Source organism: Bombina bombina, chromosome 4, assembly GCF_027579735.1.
Source record: "Bombina bombina isolate aBomBom1 chromosome 4, aBomBom1.pri, whole genome shotgun sequence".
Taxonomy (NCBI): Eukaryota; Metazoa; Chordata; class Amphibia; order Anura; family Bombinatoridae; genus Bombina; species Bombina bombina.
The window spans coordinates 376,510,991-376,528,962 of record NC_069502.1 but is presented as its reverse complement, the minus strand read 5'-3'; the positions used below and the strand labels follow the sequence as shown (position 1 = coordinate 376,528,962).

Below are 17,972 nucleotides of genomic sequence, written 5' to 3'. Positions count from 1 at the left end.
TGAAAGTAGAGAGACTGACAGAGTTTATGATTTAAAAATCAATACAATTCTACTTTTGAGTAAAATCTTTTGTTGAACATCTAAAAACGATTATTAGGCTCTGCAAGACCTATTTTTTTAAACAAGCAATATTAAACATAATATTATTTGATTTCAGGACCCTCAAGTTGTCATAAGTAGCAATTGCTTGTGCAACCCTGCCCCATCCTCTAATGCAAAAACCTGTGCAAGTGTAGGGTTTGTCAATCATTTCGGATGAATGAGCCAGAATGTTTGAAAGGGGCACTAAACTCAAATTTTAAATTAACTTGCTATCTGAGTCATGAAAGTTAAAAATATATCAAATTTACTTCTATCTTTTTTTACATGCACTTTCTGAGGTGTCAGCTCCGACTGAGCATGTGCAGGAGTTCACTGTGTATATGTATATGAGTCTGTAATTGGCTAATGGCTGTCACATGATACAGTGGGGAGGGAAATGGAAGCAATCCTTGAAACTTCTAAAAAAAAAAAAACAGAATTTATGTTTACCTGATAAATTACTTTCACCAACGGTGTGTCCGGTCCACGGCGTCATCCTTACTTGTGGGATATTCTCTTCCCCAACAGGAAATGGCAAAGAGCCCAGCAAAGCTGGTCACATGATCCCTCCTAGGCTCCGCCTACCCCAGTCATTCGACCGACGTTAAGGAGGAATATTTGCATAGGAGAAACCATATGATACCGTGGTGACTGTAGTTAAAGAAAATAAATTATCAGACCTGATTAAAAAACCAGGGCGGGCCGTGGACCGGACACACCGTTGGAGAAAGTAATTTATCAGGTAAACATAAATTCTGTTTTCTCCAACATAGGTGTGTCCGGTCCACAGCGTCATCCTTACTTGTGGGAACCAATACCAAAGCTTTAGGACACGGATGATGGGAGGGAGCAAATCAGGTCACCTAGATGGAAGGCACCACGGCTTGCAAAACCTTTCTCCCAAAAATAGCCTCAGAAGAAGCAAAAGTATCAAACTTGTAAAATTTGGTAAAAGTGTGCAGTGAAGACCAAGTCGCTGCCCTACATATCTGATCAACAGAAGCCTCGTTCTTGAAGGCCCATGTGGAAGCCACAGCCCTAGTGGAATGAGCTGTGATTCTTTCGGGAGGCTGCTGTCCGGCAGTCTCGTAAGCCAATCTGATGATGCTTTTAATCCAAAAAGAGAGAGAAGTAGAAGTTGCTTTTTGACCTCTCCTTTTACCGGAATAAACAACAAACAAGGAAGATGTTTGTCTAAAATCCTTTGTAGCGTCTAAATAGAATTTTAGAGCGCGAACAACATCCAAATTGTGCAACAAACGTTCCTTCTTTGAAACTGGTTTCGGACACAGAGAAGGTACGATAATCTCCTGGTTAATGTTTTTGTTAGAAACAACTTTTGGAAGAAAACCAGGTTTAGTACGCAAAACCACCTTATCTGCATGGAACACCAGATAAGGAGGAGAACACTGCAGAGCAGATAATTCTGAAACTCTTCTAGCAGAAGAAATTGCAACCAAAAACAAAACTTTCCAAGATAATAACTTAATATCAACGGAATGTAAGGGTTCAAACGGAACCCCCTGAAGAACTGAAAGAACTAAGTTGAGACTCCAAGGAGGAGTCAAAGGTTTGTAAACAGGCTTGATTCTAACCAGAGCCTGAACAAAGGCTTGAACATCTGGCACAGCTGCCAGCTTTTTGTGAAGTAACACAGACAAGGCAGAAATCTGTCCCTTCAGGGAACTTGCAGATAATCCTTTTTCCAATCCTTCTTGAAGGAAGGATAGAATCTTAGGAATCTTAACCTTGTCCCAAGGGAATCCTTTAGATTCACACCAACAGATATATTTTTTCCAAATTTTGTGGTAAATCTTTCTAGTTACAGGCTTTCTGGCCTGAACAAGAGTATCGATAACAGAATCTGAGAACCCTCGCTTCGATAAGATCAAGCGTTCAATCTCCAAGCAGTCAGCTGGAGTGAGACCAGATTCGGATGTTCGAACGGACCTTGAACAAGAAGGTCCCGTCTCAAAGGTAGCTTCCATGGTGGAGCCGATGACATATTCACCAGATCTGCATACCAAGTCCTGCGTGGCCACGCAGGAGCTATCAAGATCACCGACGCCCTCTCCTGATTGATCCTGGCTACCAGCCTGGGGATGAGAGGAAACGGCGGGAATACATAAGCTAGTTTGAAGGTCCAAGGTGCTACTAGTGCATCCACTAGAGCCGCCTTGGGATCCCTGGATCTGGACCCGTAGCAAGGAACTTTGAAGTTCTGACGAGAGGCCATCAGATCCATGTCTGGAATGCCCCACAGTTGAGTGATTTGGGCAAAGATTTCCGGATGGAGTTCCCACTCCCCCGGATGTAATGTCTGACGACTCAGAAAATCCGCTTCCCAATTTTCCACTCCTGGGATGTGGATTGCAGACAGGTGGCAGGAGTGAGACTCCGCCCATTGAATGATTTTGGTCACTTCTTCCATCGCCAGGGAACTCCTTGTTCCCCCCTGATGGTTGATGTACGCAACAGTTGTCATGTTGTCTGATTGAAACCGTATGAACTTGGCCCTCGCTAGCTGAGGCCAAGCCTGGAGAGCATTGAATATCGCTCTCAGTTCCAGAATATTTATCGGTAGAAGAGATTCTTCCCGAGACCAAAGACCCTGAGCTTTCAGGGATCCCCAGACCGCGCCCCAGCCCATCAGACTGGCGTCGGTCGTGACAATGACCCACTCTGGTCTGCGGAAGGTCATCCCTTGTGACAGGTTGTCCAGGGACAGCCACCAACGGAGTGAGTCTCTGGTCCTCTGATTTACTTGTATCCTCGGAGACAAGTCTGTATAGTCCCCATTCCACTGACTGAGCATGCACAGTTGTAATGGTCTTAGATGAATGCGCGCAAAAGGAACTATGTCCATTGCCGCTACCATCAAACCTATCACTTCCATGCACTGCGCTATGGAAGGAAGAGGAACGGAATGAAGTATCCGACAAGAGTCTAGAAGTTTTGTTTTTCTGGCCTCTGTCAGAAAAATCCTCATTTCTAAGGAGTCTATTATTGTTCCCAAGAAGGGAACCCTTGTTGACGGAGAAAGAGAACTCTTTTCCACGTTCACTTTCCATCCGTGAGATCTGAGAAAGGCCAGGACGATGTCCGTGTGAGCCTTTGCTTGAGGAAGGGACGACGCTTGAATCAGAATGTCGTCCAAGTAAGGTACTACAGCAATGCCCCTTGGTCTTAGCACAGCTAGAAGGGACCCTAGTACCTTTGTGAAAATCCTTGGAGCAGTGGCTAATCCGAAAGGAAGCGCCACGAACTGGTAATGCTTGTCCAGGAATGCGAACCTTAGGAACCGATGATGTTCCTTGTGGATAGGAATATGTAGATACGCATCCTTTAAATCCACCGTGGTCATGAATTGACCTTCCTGGATGGAAGGAAGAATTGTTCGAATGGTTTCCATTTTGAACGATGGAACCTTGAGAAACTTGTTTAAGATCTTGAGATCTAAGATTGGTCTGAACGTTCCCTCTTTTTTGGGAACCATGAACAGATTGGAGTAGAACCCCATCCCTTGTTCTCCTAATGGAACAGGATGAATCACTCCCATTTTTAACAGGTCTTCTACACAATTTAAGAATGCCTGTCTTTTTATGTGGTCTGAAGACAACTGAGACCTGTGGAACCTCCCCCTTGGGGGAAGCCCCTTGAATTCCAGAAGATAACCTTGGGAGACTATTTCTAGTGTCCAAGGATCCAGAACATCTCTTGCCCAAGCCTGAGCGAAGAGAGAGAGTCTGCCCCCCACCAGATCCGGTCCCGGATCGGGGGCCAACATTTCATGCTGTCTTGGTAGCAGTGGCAGGTTTCTTGGCCTGCTTTCCCTTGTTCCAGCCTTGCATTGGTCTCCAAGCTTGCTTGGCTTGAGAAGTATTACCCTCTTGCTTAGAGGACGTAGCACTTTGGGCTGGTCCGTTTCTACGAAAGGGACGAAAATTAGGTTTATTTTTGGCCTTGAAAGGCCGATCCTGAGGAAGGGCGTGGCCCTTACCCCCAGTGATATCAGAGATAATCTCTTTCAAGTCAGGGCCAAACAGCGTTTTCCCCTTGAAAGGAATGTTAAGTAGCTTGTTCTTGGAAGACGCATCAGCTGACCAAGATTTCAACCAAAGCGCTCTGCGCGCCACAATAGCAAACCCAGAATTCTTAGCCGCTAACCTAGCCAATTGCAAAGTGGCGTCTAGGGTGAAAGAATTAGCCAATTTGAGAGCATTGATTCTGTCCATAATCTCCTCATAAGGAGGAGAATCACTATCGACCGCCTTTACCAGCTCATCGAACCAGAAACATGCGGCTGTAGCGACAGGGACAATGCATGAAATTGGTTGTAGAAGGTAACCCTGCTGAACAAACATCTTTTTAAGTAAACCTTCTAATTTTTTATCCATAGGATCTTTGAAAGCACAACTATCTTCTATGGGTATAGTGGTGCGTTTGTTTAAAGTGGAAACCGCTCCCTCGACCTTGGGGACTGTCTGCCATAAGTCCTTTCTGGGGTCGACCATAGGAAACAATTTTTTAAATATGGGGGGGGGGACGAAAGGAATACCGGGCCTTTCCCATTCTTTATTTACAATGTCCGCCACCCGCTTGGGTATAGGAAAAGCTTCTGGGAGCCCCGGGACCTCTAGGAACTTGTCCATTTTACATAGCTTCTCTGGGATGACTAAATTGTCACAATCATCCAGAGTGGATAATACCTCCTTAAGCAGAGCGCGGAGATGTTCCAACTTAAATTTAAACGTAATCACATCAGGTTCAGCTTGTTGAGAAGTGTTCCCTGAATCTGTAATTTCTCCCTCAGACAAAACCTCCCTGGCCCCATCAGACTGGCTTAGGGGCCCTTCAGAAACATTATTATCAGCGTCGTCATGCTCTTCAGTATCTAAAACAGAGCAGTCGCGCTTACGCTGATAAGTGTGCATTTTGGCTAAAATGTTTTTGACAGAATTATCCATTACAGCCGTTAATTGTTGCATAGTAAGGAGTATTGGCGCGCTAGATGTACTAGGGGCCTCCTGAGTGGGCAAGACTCGTGTAGACGAAGGAGGGAATGATGCAGTACCATGCTTACTCCCCTCACTTGAGGAATCATCTTGGGCATCATTGTCACTGTCACATAAATCACATTTATTTAAATGAGAAGGAACTCTGGCTTCCCCACATTCAGAACACAGTCTATCTGGTAGTTCAGACATGTTAAACAGGCATAAACTTGATAACAAAGTACAAAAAACGTTTTAAAATAAAACCGTTACTGTCACTTTAAATTTTAAACTGAACACACTTTATTACTGCAATTGCGAAAAAATATGAAGGAATTGTTCAAAATTCACCAAAATTTCACCACAGTGTCTTAAAGCCTTAAAAGTATTGCACACCAAATTTGGAAGCTTTAACCCTTAAAATAACGGAACCGGAGCCGTTTTTAACTTTAACCCCTTTACAGTCCCTGGTATCTGCTTTGCTGAGACCCAACCAAGCCCAAAGGGGAATACGATACCAAATGACGCCTTCAGAAAGTCTTTTCTATGTATCAGAGCTCCTCACACATGCGACTGCATGTCATGCCTCTCAAAAACAAGTGCGCAACACCGGCGCGAAAATGAGGCTCTGCCTATGATTTGGGAAAGCCCCTAAAGAATAAGGTGTCTAAAACAGTGCCTGCCGATATAATCTTATCAAATACCCAGATTAAATGATTCCTCAAGGCTAAATATGTGTTAATAATGAATCGATTTAGCCCAGAAAAAGTCTACAGTCTTAATAAGCCCTTGTGAAGCCCTTATTTACTATTTTAATAAACATGGCTTACCGGATCCCATAGGGAAAATGACAGCTTCCAGCATTACATCGTCTTGTTAGAATGTGTCATACCTCAAGCAGCAAGAGACTGCTCACTGTTCCCCCAACTGAAGTTAATTCATCTCAACAGTCCTGTGTGGAACAGCCATGGATTTTAGTAACGGTTGCTAAAATCATTTTCCTCATACAAACAGAAATCTTCATCTCTTTTCTGTTTCTGAGTAAATAGTACATACCAGCACTATTTTAAAATAACAAACTCTTGATTGAATAATAAAAACTACAGTTAAACACTAAAAAACTCTAAGCCATCTCCGTGGAGATGTTGCCTGTACAACGGCAAAGAGAATGACTGGGGTAGGCGGAGCCTAGGAGGGATCATGTGACCAGCTTTGCTGGGCTCTTTGCCATTTCCTGTTGGGGAAGAGAATATCCCACAAGTAAGGATGACGCCGTGGACCGGACACACCTATGTTGGAGAAATCTACATAGGTTCAGAGTAAATGCAATTAGATTTAATTTGTATTGTGCATTTGTGGATTATGCAATTTTAAGTCTCCACATCTCAGAGACTGCTGCATTAGCATTGCAAGCCTGCACTGCAATCACTCCTGTATTCGCAGCTTGATAAATAAAGTATTTAGCTGGAATGTTGTAAGTTACTTCCTAAAATGTGCTATCTATGGAGTTTTAAAGTCTCCTTACAAAGCACAAAGTGAAATAGCCAGACATATAAAATATAAAGATATCACTCTGAAAACAGCCGGGGGTTATTTTTCTGCTATGTAAAACCCATAATACAATAGCAGTTTTAAGGATTGGTGTCAGGGGAGCTATGTATCTATAACGCTCTACATTTCTTGTATTTTTGTTTTAATCACCTGTGCCACAAGCAAGTTTCTGGATTTGGATACATTTTATTTCTATAACTACAATATTTGTGCACAATTTCCAACTCAGCTTTCATTTCAGCTTTATTTTTCTTTATCAGTTTCATGAGATTTGCTTACTGCATTGCCATGGTAATGCAATTTACATCACCACACAGACATTGTTTTTTTCCCTCTTATAATTTAGTTTAGTGTGTTTAGATGGGAACTAATTTCCCAATTGTATAATATCTGTTTCTCTATATAAATGAGTTGATTTTGAGTCCATTGCTTGTTGATCAAAATTACAGCTTAAAGAATCTTGCTGATGAGACCATGAAGCACAACAATGGTTCAATCACTATTTCAAGATTTCTACATGGAAAACATTGAGCTGCGTCTTACAGTGACCACAATTAAAAGAGACAATAGTATTTTATTTTACAGACCTTTACACTAATCTTTCCAGCAACAGAGGCGGTTACAACATATGTCTTAGAAATGCATTACAAAATATTCCGCAATTAAAAGCGCAGTGTTCATATATATCAAGCTTTATTTTACACCAAGGGAAACATTCTGATTGTATGGTTATTCTGACTTCACAAATGAGATGGAACATATATAACAATATGAGGCTTACATACCTCCCAACATTTCAAAATTCAAAAGAGGGACACTCCCCCCAACCCGGGGCTGGTGGGCGGGGCTTAAAAAATCATAAGACCAAAGTAATAAAAATAAAATTCTAAATAAAGTCATATATTTTAATACACTTAGGCTGCAAATCAAACACAAGCTCAAACCACTGGTATGGCTATGTGAGCTATGTATTTAATTAGCCTTTGCAAAGACATTGCTAAATATTTTTATCTTAATTGCACATTTATTAATAAATTCTTTAAAACTACTCTCTGCATTCCCCATTAATATTCTTGATTCTGGCCTTTAAAATCAGCAAAAATGCACAGTAGCATGCTACATAGCATACACTTACACATGCAGATACACACACACTACTAGCATACACTTATACATGCAGATACACACACACTACATAGCATACACTTATACATGTAGATACATACACACTACATAGCATACACTTACACATGCAGATACACACACACTACATAGCATACACTTATACATGCAGCATATACTTATACATGCAGTATACACTTATACATGCAGATACACAGACATTACATAGTATACACTTATACATGCAGATACACACACACTACATAGCATACACTTATACATGTAGATACACACACACTACATAGCATACACTTACACATGCAGATACACACACACTACATAGCATACACTTATACATGCAGCATATACTTATACATGCAGTATACACTTATACATGCAGATACACAGACATTACATAGTATACACTTATACATGCAGATACACATACACACACTACATAGCTTACATTTATACATGCAGACACACACACACACTACATAGCATAAACTTATACATACAGCATACACTTATACATGCAGATACACAGACATTACATAGTATACACTTATACATGCAGACACACACATACTACATAGCATACACTTATACATGCAGATACACACTTATACATGCAGATACACATACACACACTACATAGCTTACATTTATACATGCACACACACACACACACACACACACACACACTACATAGCATAAACTTATACAAACAGATACACACACACAGTTCTGGATACAGATAGACACACACACTACATCATATATGGGTATCTGTAATTCATTTTATGGGGTCCTGGGGTTGGCAAGCACATTAGCTGGCAGTCTGCGGCTGCCACTGTTCGTTACACTGTTCGTTACCCTGGTATTAGCACTGCTCATTGTATAAAACTGAAGGCATGCTAGTATTATCACCAGGGGTTAGACATCATCATTACCAGAGATAGGCTAGAGAGGTCACCATTACCTGTGGTCAGAGTGTATACAGCCTTCTTACTCCTGCTTAACCCACACACCATTCCTTTTCCACAGGGAATATAACAGGTATCTAACCCTGTGAGAGCAAAGCCAGCTGCATCTGAGTATGGGCTAAATAGCAACTCGGGACGGAGGGACAGATCCCTAAAATCGGGACTGTCCCGCGAAAATCGTGACAGTTGGGGTGTATGGGCTTATCACACTGTGTATTAAATTAAATAGCAGATATAGTTTTACTTTTTTACTTTGATACATACTCCAAGTGAACATATCAAATATGTTAACCCTGTGAAATATTAAGTATTAAGGACTATTATGGTAATATTAAAACAAGTACTTTATTAGTACAAGTAATAAAAAGTCACATAGAGTTGCGTCACCGAATGCATTTCACATATCGCTTTCTCAAAGGAGCTGAGTGGCATTCATCTGGAATGTTAGCCTTTGAATCGAACTAAGGAAGTAGCCCAGTTTGGGTGTACAAGTAACATGGAGGATATTATGAATATTCAGACAGCAAGTGAGTTTATTTTGGAACCATTTTCCAGACCATTCAATAATAAATGCTGTTTTTCAGGTTCTTGTAACATTGAATTAAAAAAAAGGAAATTTAAAGTATATTGGTTGAGAATTTTGGAAATATTTAAATAGATAATAATCGCTAAAATTATTATACATGATATAAATACACAGCTAATCTATTAGTGCACATATTAATCAATGTACAATATACAAGCATGAAAGAAATGCTACAGAAACTACTAACTGAAATTGCACCAAAAAGGTGTCTGTATTCCTTTACTTTAAACTCAGGCTTACCAGCAGTGGTTCTAGAGGGTGCTAGCTGTGCTATGTACCCCATTTATTACTGAAGCCCCCCCCCCCCCACCGAAAGGTACCAGCTGTCTAAATTTGCATGGTAGTTACTTTTTCAGATGCCTTATGCACTATGTAGACAAGGGGACTGGTAAAAAAATAAAAATAAACGTGGGGATAGGTAGTAGAAGTGATCTACCTATTATGTACCCCCTGCCCACTTGATATTTAGATTAAGGCTTATATTTTGCATCTCTTACCTGTATTGTCTTCCTTCAAAATAAATCAATCCAAATAACTAAAAATACTGTAGTTACAAGAGATCAGTAGCTAAAATACTGAAATAAGTTACAAGAGATAAAATGTGATTTTGTATAGTTACTCTAATATTGAAATTGATGTTGATGTTTGCTCATATTTCAGTGCTATTTGAATGCTCTAACATTACTTGCCAGTGGCTGAAAATGGGAATTAAAAAAATTAAAAAAAACCCTGACTTGGGTTGACCCAGGAATGGCTGAAAATGGGAATTAAAAAAATTAAAAAAAACCCTGACTTGGGTTGACCCAGGAAATATATTTTTGTGCAACAACTGAGACCTCATATCTCTGAGCCCTTATAACTTTTTTTGTGCAATATTTTTAAAATCAATTTTATTAGATGGTGTTTTTTTGAGTGTAAGTGTACTGTGTAATGTATTTTTTATGTGTTTTGTGACACTTTTTTGTTTCATTTAACAGTTAACCAGAACGCGCTTAACGAGTGTTAACTCCAATTGCGCTCAAACGATTGTGTTTACTTTCAACTTGTAATCCGCTCCATTCTTGTTTAATCAGTTTAACCTTCCATTATCCCATGGTTGCCAATAAAACTAAACATTAATTAAGCCTTGTGTTTATGACGAGCCTTCAGGATCACCAGAAACACCAGTTATGAAGAAGCGGTCTAAAGACCGCTGCTCCATAACCTGTCCGCCTGCTCTGAGGAGGCAGACAGAAATCGCCGCAATTCTACCCGATCGAATACGATCGGGTTGATTGACACCCCCTGCTAGGGGCCGATTGGCCGCAAATCTGCAGGGGTGGCATTGCACCAGCAGTTCACAAGAGCTGCTGGTGTAATGCTGAATGCGAAGAGCGTATTGCTCTCCGCATTCAGCGATGTCTGTCAGTCATGATCTGCAATGTAGGATCATGTCCGACAGGCCTTTCATAAATAGGCCCCTATAAGTAATATTTAAGTTGTCAGTAACACACTCTGATTATAGCCTTAGATGAAAGCAAACACCAATAACACACATAATACAGGGATTTCAGCTTCACTAGCTGCCTTGCTTTGGAGCCATTAATCCCTAGTTCATTCATAAGCTCCCCCATGTGTACAATAATATCCAGTGTAATAAGCATTTGAAAAACGAGGTTTATAATGGAAATGGTTAAAACTTGAAATATGGCTACAGAACAGCACATTCACAAAAACAAACACACACACACACACATATACACACACACATATACACACATGCACACATACACACACATACACACACACACACACAATCACACACACACATACACACACACACACACATATACACACATGCACACACACACACACACATACACACACACACACAATCACACACACACATACACACACACACACATATACACATGCACACACACACACAATCGATTGCAGACACACATATACACACACACACACACACACACACACACACACACACACATATACACGCACACACACACATATACACACATGCACACACACACAATCGATTGCAAACAGACACACATACATATACACACACACGCACACACACACACACATACACACATACACACACACACATATACACACATGCACACACACACACACACACACACACACATATACACACATGCACACACACACAATCGATTGCAAACAGACACACATACATATACACACACACGCACACATACACAAATACGCACACACACTTACAATTTTATACATTTATATTTACACTTGCTTCATTATTAATTATTTTGATTATTAACAGTCATTACGTGGCCATAAGGGCTTATATAATAAAATACACTAGTGCGTTAGGGCATTTTTTAATTACACTATGGCTTGCATGTGACTATGCCTTTAACCTCCACCAATAGGATGTTCACACTTCAGGAGAGAAACCATGAAGCACACGGTTTGGTAAAACCCAGTTTAGTAAACTCTAAATCTAAAATGTACGACCCAGTGAGAAGCAAATAAGTATAAACATTACCAAAGAAATTATAGTGTTACATTATACTGGAATGCAATCTTGATAAACAGGTATATGGTTATTTATGATGTGTACAGAAAGCATATTTACAGTTTTATGGTCTTACAAATATCACCTAAAGAGTAATAAATCACATTTTGAAAAACCTCTATTCAACAAGTCAAGGTCTATATAATATAGCTAGTTTTGTTATCAGAAGAGTCATTACAAAACATTAAGGGCTAGATTACGAGTGGAGCACAAATGAACGCATCTGCTCCAGTGTTAATTGTGCTAGAAGTAAGCTTTTTGTGCTTGTCAGGATGCGCTCATATTGCGAGTAATAAGTAAACTGTTTTCACTCTCATGCTAACCCAACAAGCACAAAAAGCCGAACTTAGAATATCACGGTTGCGTTCACGTATTCCTCCATAGAAGTCAAAAGAGAAAAAAAAGTGTAAAAAAAAAAAACTTAACACCACACTCTCGCACAAACCCGATCGCATATTCTCATTTGCGCTAACCCGACATGAAAATATGAATATTTTACATTACAATGTTTCTTAAATAATATAATATGTTTAATTTATTCATAAATACATATTTCTACATATATCTGATGTTTTTGGTACAATATATACCTATACATATATATATATATATATATATATATATATATATATATATATATATATATATATATATATATACCACACACACTTGATTATATATATGTATAGATATGTACATATATGTATAGGAATATCTATTTATATACATAGAACATATTTTGCTATGTGTAGAATGTGAAATATTTACAGTAAATGCATAGTTAAAAATGTTTTAAAAACAATATTGTATAAATATGCTTTAACATGTTTTTATCTACTTGACTGAAAAGGGCTCCAATTCACTTCTACATATGTCTTAATATATGTATTTATGTGCCTATATATATATATGTCTGTAAATACATATATATGCATATAAATACATAAATACATAAGTACACATATATAGACATATTTAGATATACTGTATATACATACATAAATATACATCTTTAGAGATGTATATGTATGTATCTCAATATTTGTGCTCCCCTCAGTAATAACATTCCAAAAGATTGAAATAATGTAAAGAGAAATAAAAAAGTACAAATTAGATAGTGAATCTCATCCACCAGATGAGATATTTCACAGAAACAACAGAGTTGTAGGTGAAGGATCCTTACCACGTCTCTAGAATACACCCAAAACACCTATGGCCAACTCCTCAAGACTTCTAATGTTCTAGCCAACTCGATTACTTTTCCATAACAAAACAGATAAGCAAATATTTTACAATTATAATGACATTACCATTGGTTCTTGTTCAATGTGCGAGATATCATGTATGGGGCACCTTACACAATTATAGATGTTAATGGCAGGGACCGCCACTAAGGTAACCCTAAAAAGATAGATGAAGTGATGGTCTATGAATAAAGGCCCTGAAATCTAAAAGTGGTGGCCATTTGAATTTGTGACCTCTTTGAGCACTAATTACCAGATGCAGAGACATTAAACTAATATCATATTTTAGCTTTAAAGCAATGCATTGCCAAAGAAATGTTTTACAATCATTTAATAATGTAATTTTGCTAGTACAATTTCACAAGTTAGCAAGTCATGAGCAGCTCAGGTATAAACTTTTTGAAAAGCATGGTGCCATTTAAAACAGTTATAAATTAGTTTTAGCTCTGAGACAACCAATCACTGTGTATGATGTTATGGCTCTGGTAAATTTCACCATACTTAATTATGATGGAGGCACCAAAGCCCTCACCCTCTCTGGGAGGAAATGGAACAAGCATATTTTAAAGGTATTTTAAAGCAAAAATAGGCCAAATAAACATTCATTTTATGTTACAATGTTGTTTTATTTTCCTTAAAGGGACACTGAACCCAAAATTTTTCTTTCGTGATTCAGATAGAGCATGCAATTTTAAGCAACTTTCTAATTTACTCCTATTATCAATGTGTCTTCGTTCTCTTGCTATCTTTATATGAAAAAGAAGGCATCTAAGCTTTTTTCTTGGTTCAGAACTCTGCACAGCAGTTTTTGATTGGTGGATGAATTTATCCACCAATCAGCAAGGACAACCTAGGTTGTTCACCAAAAATGGGCCGACATCTAAACTTACATTCTTGCATTTCAAATAAAGATAACAAGAGAATAAAGAACATAGGAGTAAATTTGAAGTTGCTTAAAATTTGGGTTCAGTGTCCCTTTAACTGAATGTTGAATTTAATTTCCCTTCTACATTTATGTTACACACTTCAAAAAGCACAAGCCATACAATTCATAATTAACTAAACATTGATAACAAAGAATTATTTTTGCAACACAATAAATAACTAGTTTTTTTAATGATTAATAGTTCAATAGCATTTATTAGAATTCCAGTTTTCATATTCAAATATGCACAGAGCTTCTTTATATTTATTCAGTACTGAATAGGAAACATACATATATTGTATTATGTAAAGTTAGCTTTACAGAATACTTTCCTTAAGGACTGATAGCACATTTCTAAAGACAACTGCCAAAAACACAATAAAAAACTGTTTAAATAATAATAAAGGCTTAATGCTGAATTTCCCCTTTTATATAGTGACATCTGTATACTGTTATTTAACGTTGGCAGAATTATAAAAATGAGATCACATCCAAGCTCATTATAAGGACGCTAGTAGATAGATGGGGCAAATCAGCCTGACAGAAAAGTGGCCTCCAGTGCCCTGACAGTAATTCAGTTAGAGCAGTGACAGAGGCACCAGGAAGAATCAGTGATGTCCTATAAGGCTTAATTGCCTTCATGATAAAATGATAGTGATAGCAGTATATCACCTTCACCCTATCTGGTTATTGGAATTAAATTAATAATTTATATCCTCTCAAAGAAAAGGGCAATTCATAGATTGATATACTGAGAAAATACAGCTAAATTATCGTTATGAACAAATCATAATACTAATTGATATAAATACATGAAAACAATATTGACATCATCTAGTTTATTAAAAGGATATTGAATTTAATACTGAATTCTCCATAAAAAGTAAAAGCATAGTAAAATAAATTGTAGTATATTTCCATAATGTCTTTTGCCCACTTGAACTTCATTTGAAATTTGTGTTTTTCCACTGTCCAGAGAGGATGGAGTAAAGCTAGCCCTGTAACATTCTATGCAGTTATTGCTTGACCAGGCTGTAATAGGCTATATCAACAAATATAATATAAATATATTTATAGGTATTTTTATGAATCTATGAGTGGAAAACTTGTTCATCTGCAATGCAGCATCTGCTTGTCAATTTTAAGATTGTCCAAGCACTCTCTTGTGCAACCTCCGACCCTGCTGTTGTGCAACCAAGTGTAATCACTCTAGGTTGATTTTAGTCTGCCATGTCTGAGGTGGTAGGGAGGTTAAGAAGCTGTCTTAGGACTGGTGTTTCTTCTGAGAAGGCTTTCAACAAGATTTATACGTCTGTGGGAATTTGTGCACATTCATCCTAAAGAACAGTTAGGCAGTGAAGTTTGATAAGAATGTCTGGCTTCCAACAGATCTGCGTTCCAGTTCATCCCAAAGCTGTCCAATGAGGTTGCGGGCAGGAATGTGTGCAGACCTCTCGTGCAGAGGTGCACAGCCCTGCTGAAACAAGAAACAGCCTTCCCCACAGTTGGAAGCACACAATTGTTTAACATATCTTTGTATCTTATAGCTTTTAGATGACCTTTCACTTTAAATAAAGGGCCTAGCCCAAACACTGAAAATCAACCCCAGATCATTATCCCTCATCCACTGAACTTAACAGTTGGTACTATGCATTCCGGAAGCTAGCGCTCTCCTGGCAGACTGCCATATAGTAAAGTGTGATTCATTACTGCTCCTGAGTCCAATAGCAGCACGGTTTATACTACTTTAGCTGATGCTTGGCATTGTGTATCACTGCATAGCCCTGGAAACTCATTTTATCAACTCCTGACGTACAATTCTTGTGCTGATATTGCTTCCAGAGGCACTTTAGCACTGTACACTGTACACTGTCGGCATTTATCATTGTACCAGCAGTTCTTGTGAACTGCTGGTGCAATGCTGCCCCCTGCAGATTCCCGGCCAATCGGCCGCTAGCAGGGGGTGCCAATCAACCTGATCGTATTCGATCGGGTTAATTTCTGTCCGCAGCCTCAGAGCAAGCAGACAAGTTATGGAGTATTGGTTTTTAGACCGCTGTTTCATAACTTCTGGGGCATCAAACTCCATATGGAGCTTGATAAAACGCCCCCTAGTGTTAAATATTAATATAAAATGCAAAGCATTTGGAAATCAGTGTAACTACTCTCACTATCTGAATAATGTATTTATAAAGCAATAAGACATGGTAAAACTGTTCTATTATTATGCTAATTTAAGTAACTCCATTCAAGCTATTTTTTTTAGCTATTCCTAGTCACTTGCAACGTGTTTTGCCTGTTGTAATTCACTTTTAAGGTCACTCTTTATCTACTCGACTGGCCAACCACAATGCCGTATAGATAGTGGAAAGGTCATATGGGTTGACTTTCACTTGTTTTTCCTGATAAACATCTTAAGCTAACCTTGCAGTGTAAGAGGAATTCTGTGCATTTCTAATCAAATGACCTTTAATTCCTGCCTTCTCAGCACAGCATCAAAAGAACATTTCATATAGTGGACACATCTGACAGCTATGATCACACATTATTTAATTGCTCTGCATTGTTTGTCTAAATTGTTTTATTTGTTTCTAATATATACACACACCTTATACAATATACATGTGTGCATATGTGTATGGGTATATTTCATGAGATATTAAAATGCTTTTCTTCTGAACTTTTCTAACCTGTCACAATTAATGTGAAAGAAAGATTTACAATTTCTAAAGATTTGAAAGATCTGTTCTCCAACTATAGATAGGAAAAGTCAAATCCTTGGTAGTTTTATATAGGTTTTGGTAATAAAAACTGAAGAGGATATAGTTTTCTCCTTACCATTTAATGAGGAAACATATATTACAAATAGTATTCTTTGTCTTCCAATAATTACAAGAGAGAATAACCTAAATACCACATGATACTATAACAGTGAGATAACATCAGGTCAGTACCCTATAATATTATAATATACTGAACTGAGACTAAGGGGCCGAATTATCAAGCTCCGCATTGAGCTTGATGCCCCTTGTCCATAACTTGTCCGCCTGCTCTGAGGCGACAGACAGAAATCAACCCGATCTAATATGATCGGGTTGATTGACACCTCCTGCTAGTGGCCGGGAATCTGCAGGTGGTGGTATTGCACAACAGTTCTGGTGAACTACTTGTGCATTGATAAATGCAGACAGTGTATGCTGTCGGCATTTTTCGATGTGCAGCGGACAATATACGCTACATTGTATCATGTCCGCTCGCACTTTGATAAATATGCCCCTATAACCGATAGGGCAAGCTGAAGATGCAGTTTGGGAGCTCTTACTTAAAACCGCTGTCTTTCACTTCAGCCACCTCTGAGCTGGCAGTTTAAAATTAACCTGACCTAATACAACCGGAGTGATTGACAACTGTACAATGATATTTGCAGTTGCTGCAATGCTGCATGCTCTCTGTGATCATGGGTGAACAGGTTACCTGGTTGTGAACAACATTGTCTGCCCACAAAATAATAAATGAAGCCTTTAGAGCATTTTCAATTCACTGTTCACTTTAGTGTAACTTTGTCGCCTGCAGTGCAGTCTATGATAAGGGTGGTACCACATCTGTATCATCCGCCTGCATTTAAAAGAAAGAGAGGTTTTGGCAGGGGGCTGGCAGTATGGACTCTAAGAAAGCACCTACAGGGATGTAAAAATATAACTTACATCACAATTTGTGAGACAAGAAGTGGATATGGACAGCAGGGAGTTGTGACTAGCTCATCACAAAAATAGCTTTAACACATTACTAAACAAATAAATGAAACAGCTATGTACATGTTATAAAATGTACTAATTCCCCCTGTATTTGTTTGTTAAATTTTGTCTGGTGTCTCATAGTGTACTGTCCTTTTATCTTTGTAACCAATGGACAGCGCTGCAGAATCT

At 38.7% G+C, this 17,972-nt stretch overlaps 1 protein-coding gene across 8 annotated transcripts in view; it reads right to left on the bottom strand.

Annotated features, from left to right (window-relative positions):
- Nucleotides 1-17,972, bottom strand: part of NLGN1 (neuroligin 1) — a 679,524-nt gene that overhangs the window by 606,205 nt on the left and 55,347 nt on the right. The window contains exon 2 of one of the 8 annotated variants that reach the window (XM_053710151.1): nucleotides 4,983-5,000. The exons of the other annotated variants lie outside the window; for them this stretch is intronic. Within the exon in view, the coding sequence (XP_053566126.1) occupies nucleotides 4,983-5,000 (18 nt within the window). The remainder of the gene's footprint in view (nucleotides 1-4,982; nucleotides 5,001-17,972) is intronic. 8 annotated transcript variants of the gene reach the window in all.